This window comes from Schistosoma mansoni, chromosome 4 (genome assembly GCF_000237925.1).
Source record: "Schistosoma mansoni strain Puerto Rico chromosome 4, complete genome".
Taxonomy (NCBI): Eukaryota; Metazoa; Platyhelminthes; class Trematoda; order Strigeidida; family Schistosomatidae; genus Schistosoma; species Schistosoma mansoni.
In genome coordinates, this window is record NC_031498.1 from 26,025,588 (window position 1) to 26,033,746 (window position 8,159).

The window sequence follows — 8,159 nt, forward strand, 5'->3', positions numbered from 1 at the left end:
CACTAAGTATAATTTGGATCCCAAATGCTCTAGTGCGGTCGAGGGTTAGGAGAGTCCGTTCTCCCTCTCCAAACGCTCTCACATGGCCACGTGTATACAGCCACTCCCACGGAAGTTCTACTCACTGCCTTCTCGCGGTAAGGGGTGTTGTCTACCAAATCGACAGGACAAAAAGTGGATGTCCGGCGCTTTAACCGGGTCGGTGGATATGGAGGATCCATCTAGGGGAGTCAAAAACCCTGACTCCAAACTAGTGGTGTACATGGGCTCCACGATCCTGAGAGAACAAATGGCATATGAACCTATTGTTGGTCACTGGCCATCATGAAACTACATCTCTAGGTCAAAGGCTCGAGAAGTTCCCTCCTAAGAAAACCGCCTGCTTTGATCTGGGCGCCCGTGTATCCCAGCCCTCACACAAATGGAATGACGAAGTGTGGCGCATATATATGGTGCCTCCGTGTACCAATGTTTATGTGTTTAAATATACATACAAATAAATAATGTGACGAGAATAACACGACTCATTTTAACAAGAACTCTCAAATGTCGAAAAGCTCATGCGGAAATTCGAAAGTAAAATCACTCGACTTCATTTTTATGCAGTGGTCACTAGACTTTAAATAGTATGGCTACTTAGGAAAGCATTCAAATGTTTTGACAAAGCATGTTTGAGATTTGATACTCCCCTTACTTAACGTCCAATCTAAAATATCGCATGCAAGTAACTAGTTCATGTTAAATGAGGGATGATCATACAAACAAGAATGCCCGGATAGTTTGTACTACGTCGGTAGGGAGACTGTTAAACTTCTCTTAAAAGCAGAAGCTGGATTGCACACATATACACCCCCTATTATATCTTGGAAATGTGACTGAGTCTTACATTAGGATTTGGTAACTTGAACAATGCTTCAGTGTTAACATATCGTCTCCTTCCCACTGAGACTAATCATACTCAAAGTTACGGCATTAAAATCTAGATGCCACGACTTAATTAAGTCAACTTAGGGTTACACTATTTCCCAATTGGTTAACGATAATAAAATACTTGAATAAGTGCTAACGACTCCGCTAGAAAAATCGGATCTTTCGAAATACCTGAACAATAAGGAAGGGTTAATAGGCCCTGTCTCTACTAGTGAAGTACTGACAATCAGATATATATGAAATAACGATTGAATCTTAGAAAAATTTACATAGAGAAATGGATGGATTTATTGAAAATCATAATTTTATGTGCGATTTTGACACAAATTTTCATATGAGATTCGGATAGTTACTGAAGACAAAAAGAGTTCTCAAGAAAGGGTTTTACTTGGATATACAGAATTAGGACATAAGGGACTGAGTTACATAAGATGCAGAAACTACCAAAACTTCCTCAAAACAAATAGGAACGGATTAATAAATATATTTTTCACAAGTTGGTTACAAAATAGTTCAAAATGGAGACTTACGTTTGTAAGCTGAGGTATAGTTGATGTTAATGATAAAATAAACTGCACTCAGAGTACAAACAAAGAAACCCAAAAAGTAACGACGTTATAATAAGCTTATAGATAAATAAAATGCATACGGAAGAACTAATTTTTTCTATACATGTTTGATTTTTATGTACAGTGTTTTTGAAATCGAGTTTCTAAGTAGTATGGGATTTTAGGATTGGAAATTATTTGACTTTTCTTTGCATTAGCGCCATAACATCAGGTTTCGCTAATTGTCGGCCAACCAGGACAATGACGACACCACCAGAGAAGAAAAGACAAGGCAACCAAGCAGCCATCATCGGGTGAGAAAATCTATACATATGTTAATTGTATTCGTAACAATTTACCTGTAGAGCTGTTTCCAAACAAATGATTGAAAAATAAATGTGGCAATTAATGCGACTGCCATTCCAAAGACAAATCCAACAAGAGATCTGTCAAATACCCACCAAAGTGCAATAGAAAGTCCAATTGCTGTAAGGGATAGCTGTGAGTATGTGGCAAAATCTATTCTAGCGGTTGCATGGCTGAAACCGAAGAACAGAGCAGAACACCGCAGAACTGAAGACCACTCCTTATTATAAGCATCATAGGCACCAAGTTTAGAGTCAACGCATGGAGAGAAAAGCCCTACTGTGACTGAAAATTTACCGTAATGCTGAGAAATATTGCATACCTGAGGCAACACCGCAACAGAATGATATCCAAAATTTCGCAGCAGTTTCTGTGTAAAATGATATTTTTGAAGCCGTGAATTCTCCTCTTATGTTATGTAGTGCTTCGGAAGCCCAACAAAAACATATGCCCAGGAAAAAGAGCAACAGACCACGGTAAACCAACACAGAAAACTTCGTCGTTTGTAAAAGCAGGACCATCGCGCGATTAACTACAACCTTGGGATCAGCTGATTTCTGAGTGTGTGATGCAGTAAAACGAACAATGAAGATTTTATAAGGTTTAATACCCATATAAACAAATAATGTGATCATTGAATATTTGATTTTTGACCTAAACGATGCTGATTGTCTTTGAATTACTGTAAATTGAGAGTTTATTATAAGTAAATGTGAAGGATATATACATTATAATTATCAGTGGCTTCGTTCAACATTATATGTTTGGTACGATATAGATATCTCATGACAAGGTATCTCAACAAGTTTCTTTCACAAAAAGGAAAAAAGTAAAAGAAAGCGATTACCACATACATATGTATATATATATATAAGTTAACTGAATAAACCACATGGAATTAAATAGCACCTGTTTTTGAGATTTTCATTTTAACCAGATACATGTATAAGAACACCTCTAAGACGCCTGTACTTTGACAGGTAAACGTTGAATGATTGGAGGCGTCCTTCATAAGGTTTGAATTTGAGTCCCCGAACTGTTTTCGTGGCTCGACGTAGGATACGTTCAAGAGTGTCCTTATCCTTTTGGAGGGAGGGAGGAATTACTATATTTCCGGACTCTAAATGGGGACGAATAAAACTGTTGAAGATTACGTGAAAGGTTCTACCGTCAAACTGACCAAAAATGCGTTTCAATGTTACCAGTGCAAAGTTTACTTGAAAGGCGTTTTTGTCACAGTTCGCATACGACTGCAGGTCGTAGGGTACCAAAACTCCTAAATCTTTTTCAACTTGGGAAACTTCTAGAGGGGAGTTACCTAAGTTATAACTATAGTCTGCAACATGTCTCAGATGGACTACTTTACACTTTGAAGTGTTGAAGGTAAGTCCGTTGTCGTCTGCCCAACTTTGAAGTCGAATCACATCCTCCTGAAGTGCTAGTATATCCTTTTGGTTAGGTATCTCTCTCCAAAGTTTCACATCATAAGCAAAAATTAATAAGTCAGATGAAACTTGCTGTGGAAGATCGTTAATGTAAGTCAAGAGAAGAGGTCTTAGTACTGATCCCTGGGGAACCCCACTAGGACATTCCATAGCCTGAGAGAGAGTGAGATTAACCCTGACCTTAAAACGTCGGTTTTCTAGATATTAAGTGAGCCAGTCAATCAGAGAGGGTTTGATACCCGATCGCCCAAGCTTATTGATAAGACACATGTGATTGACCCTATCGAAAGCTTTTGAGAAATCCAGGTAAATGACGTTAACCTTTCCCTTGTGATCAAGGATGGTTGTCCATCTATCCACAGCAGTCAGCAGGTTGGTCATACAAGAATCACCATTGCTGAAACCATGCTGTTGGGGTGAGGAGAACTTTAGGGAAAATAAGTATTCGTGTATACCGTCGTATATTAGAGACCCCATAATTTTAGAAGGTATGGAGAGAAGGGCCACTGGTCGGTAGCTTGAGGGTTCGCTGAGTCGATCTCCTTTGAAAATTGGTGTGATGTGAGCCAGCTTCAGAATTTCCGGAAGTTTGCCTCGGCTTAGCGAGTGTGAAAGCATCACGCTAAGTGGTGTCGCCAGGATTGAAGCTGCTTTCATCAGTATAGCAGAATGAACCATATCCGGATTGAGAGAAGTGTCTTTTCTTAGGTGCTGAAGTTTACGGAGCACCAAGTCAGCGCTCAGGTCCACTTCGGAAAGTCCTGTACAGGTGCAGGTGAAGCTTTCATCAGTATGTTTGATGTGAGTTGGCTGGAATGTCTGAGAGTATTGTTTAGCCAAAAGGCAAGCGGCATCACCGTCGTTATTGGTCGGGCCATTAGGACTTAGCAGTTGGGAAAATCCAGTTTTGCCTTATCGAAGAGAAGCTGCGTAACTGAATAAGCTTTTCGGATTGGAGACGAATTTATCGATAGGCTTGGTCTGGTACTGAAGCCTGTTTTCTCTTATTGCCTTTGAACATATGTTCATTATGTGTTTGCATTGCCTGTATGCGTCGTTATTGTCGGGATATCTTAGCTCAGTTTTGTTGACAAAACTGAAGGATAAGACGGCGTGATCACTTTTCCCCAGGGGAGCCAGAATTGAGAGGTCGTCGACTAGGAATTCTTCATTTGTGAATACCCAGTCCAAGCGCGACGACTTCTGAATGTTTCTCCAACGAGTTGCCGACTTCACATTTTCGAACAATTCCAGATCATCGATGAGATTGAAGAACCGAGCTTCAGTAGAGTTGTCACTTCAGATGTAGGTATGTTCCGCGAAGCTGATTCTATGAAGATTGAAGTCCCCTAGATTCAGGATATGAGAGAATCCGAGACGCGTGGAGCGAGTTGATCCTTCCAGCTCGATGACGGCGGTGGGCTTCCTGTAGATGACCCCAACTAGACACCTTGAGTTGGTAGACAATCTTACTGAGCACCATACTGATTCATCAAGATTGAGAAACTCTTGGTTGTGAAGTTGGTGCGCCTCCACGCATGACCGTATGTATAATGTTACCCCTCTCCCCATTCCAATTGTCCTGTCGTTGCGAAATAAAGACATTCCAGGTATTGCTAACTCCTGGTCCATAAACTGAGACGTTATCCAAGTTTCGGATATTCCTATCAGATGAACATCATTAGCGTTGCTAAGTTCACGTAGCTCATCCATTTCGTTTAGCAAACTCGCAGCGTTCATGTATAGGCAGTTTATGCTTTCGATTTGGAACGCATGAGCTTCTTCCTTTGTGTCTATATGAGCCTTGCCTACCTATACAATGTTTTCCGAGTTGGTAGTCCTTGTCTGTGACACGTTTATTTTATGATCAAGACAGTTCACATGTGAAATTGTCAGCTCCAGCTTGCGTTTGTGCTTGATCCTGCTGTCGTGTGGCCTATCCGGATGCATATGGATACCAGTTGGCAAACGTCATCTATTGGCACGAAATGCTTCCAGAGTGAGCCGTGTGACCTTCAAACGCTCTATTCTAGAGAGTTCAAGCTTCTTGTTCAATTTTCTTCAGAGCATCCTATCGTTTTTGTCCTGCAAACTGAGAGGAAGTTCAGGGTTGTCATTAAGGTTCACAAATATGACAGAGTCGTCACGAACCGTTATTGATTTCCCAGGTTTTCCCGGGCGTCTAGGTTCCGCATCTTGTTGCTTGGATATAGAAGCGCTTTTGCGATTCCTAGGCTCGGTGATGACCAGGCGGACAGTCTTGGGGGTAGACTGTGCTGCCAAGTCACCAATTGATTTCCGCACAGTACTTGGGCGGTGACGCCTGGTCCTTTCTGCCACTGTTAACATGAGTCCAACCATCTACCGGGTTTTTGGGAACCACTGTTTAATTCAAGAACTCTTCCCTGGGAAACCCACGTTTACTGAGGGAGTCGATCTCTGTCGATGTTAAGATGGTGCTGATTTTTAGCATGTCGTCACTCGTGCTTTTACCTGCACCGTCGATGGTCGACCCGTCCATGTCCCTTTTCTTGTTTGCACTGTGCGTTCCTGTTTTGCTACCCGTCTTAATACTGTCGTTTGCCAAGTTTTTAGACAACTTGTACTTCAGACCTGTTAGTAGGCTAATGACGGTACCCAGCATAACTACGGTATCAGTGTTGCAGGTAATACATACCAACATACGGTCAGACTTGCTGAGTCTGCCATAGGCTGTTGCTGTTAGATCTGTGCACACATCTTGGTACCAACCTTTGCAGTTGTCATATTACATGCCAGATGTAACAGCTAAACGGCAACCAGGTCTTTTGCATGAATTTCCCATGGCTAATGATATAGGCTGTCTTATAAATAAAAGCAGTAAGTCTAGGATCGTTTAAAGAAACATGGCACACAAAAACAGGCAAAAGTGGATAAAAACGGGTTACTATGGGCTAAAACTAGCTTTTACGTGAAAAACAGAAAAAACCAATATTTGACTGAGGCAAAACCACAGTTAACTATTAAGTTGAGTGAAACTCAAGAATAAGTAATCTATCGAACGTATAGCTCAAAATAGATTCTTTAGATCACAAATGGTACTTTTGTTGCGTGAGAACACAGCAAAAGTTTGAGAAATGCAAATCACATTAGGACTAAACTTCCCGTCCGAAAAGCGCGCGTCGAACATCTTCCTTCAAACACAGTGTACTGTTCTCTTCCAGAGAGGTGGGAAAATATACTGTTGTTTATCCAGCTCTCAGTACTGATGTCGATCAAGTTATCGAGTATTTTTCAGAATATAAACAATGAAAAAGATATGAATGGAGTGGATGGATAGTGTCTGATAAGATAACATCTGTCAGAAGTTTGCAAGATTTTAGATATCTTCTCTCAGACATATTAATAATGACTATAATGCATTCACTACAAGCTCTGCTAATTGCCTTCAGCACTCTCCGCAATAGATTGAAATCTTTTCTCAAATGCCCGGTAATTAATGGTGAAGAACAGTGTTGGATGGTACATAATGTCCAGGAATTTACAAGTCGTAAAGGTAAATGTCGACTAATGCCAATAACATGCAGCCTCTCTATATAGCGATTCAGGCAGAATTTTTCCTTCGATAGCAACAAATCATGAGAGGACCATGAAAGGTCAAAGGAAAAACGTACACCAAGATATATGCTTTATGACACTGTTTCTTACCAAAGAATCTCTCATAATACAAGCTTTATGAGTTTTCAGCAGGATGTTTGGATGCTGTTCATCTCTCAGGGTAAACTTAACAGTTGGATATTTAAACGCGTTAATTGTTAAACCTTTAACAACAGACCATTATTCAATACGAGACAATAAATCATTCATTTCTATGGTATGTAAAGAGGTGGAAATCGGTATACATATAGTGAGATCGTCCGTATGTTAAACAGAAGTGTTTTCTGTATATGGCGGGTCTAGCAAGAAGAAGTTAGGAAGAAGAGAAGGAACAACTTCATGAAACAGTTGAAATGTCGAACACTTTCCTTAAAGCGTAGTGTACTGTTCTCTTCCTGAGAGGTGGGAAAATATGTTGTTCATCCAGCTCTCAGTACTGATGCTGATCAAGTTGTCAAGTAACTTTCTTGGAACAGAGTCGAAAGGGGAATTATAGTCGAGCAAAACGCATGAAATATGTTTCTTATCCCTTTACCAAGCTGAACGCTATATTATGATGCAGAACACCTGCAGCATCTAGGGTTCTCCTCTTGCATTTGTAAGCGAACTGATACGGATGAATGTACCTTTTTAGTGCAGGTTAAGGTCGTAGTATCAATAATTTTTCTATTGTCTTGGGAAAATGTTATTTCTGACAGCTTAAATTTCTTATTCATATTGCTGGATACTTCCTTACATATCGTTATTATCCTTATTTTTCTCCACATTTTCGTAAAGGAATTAGTGGAGGAAGATCTGTTAAAGATGCTCGTGAACGAAAAGCACAGAAACTCAGCACACTTTTTGAAAAGGAGGTTTAGGATTTTATTAGGTCCTAAACATTGAGACGAGTTAAGTGATTAGAGACATTTTTGGATATCAGTTTCAGTCAAAATCGGTACCCAACTTTTCTTATTAGAAGCATGAAATTAGATGACATACGTGCAAAAGACTTATTTAAATCACAAACATTCATATGATTATAGCTTCCAATGTAAGTTCTATAGATAGTTTATGAAGTAATTTCACCTATCTACGTTTCCCAATTTAAAGTGGGATTAGAGCACGATGAAAGACTTTCTAACTGTTCTTTCGAGCTTTTTAGCATAAAGGAGCAACATAACACCACTGAAGTCGCTTGGTTGAGTGAAAGAGTTCTATGATAATCGATGAGGTACCACATAATAGTAAAAAA

General features: G+C 40.0%; 1 protein-coding gene across 1 annotated transcript; it reads right to left on the bottom strand.

Annotated features, from left to right (window-relative positions):
- Positions 1-1,201: 1,201 nt before the first annotated feature.
- On the bottom strand, positions 1,202-2,458 carry Smp_027340 (putative insulin-inducedprotein; the record flags this gene model as incomplete). Its single annotated transcript, XM_018797326.1, has 3 exons — positions 1,202-1,802; positions 1,838-2,129; positions 2,167-2,458. The coding sequence occupies 3 exons, from the start codon at positions 2,456-2,458 to the stop codon at positions 1,673-1,675; spliced, it is 714 nt and encodes a 237-aa protein (XP_018652379.1). The 3' UTR covers positions 1,202-1,672.
- Between the last annotated feature and the right edge of the window lie 5,701 nt (positions 2,459-8,159).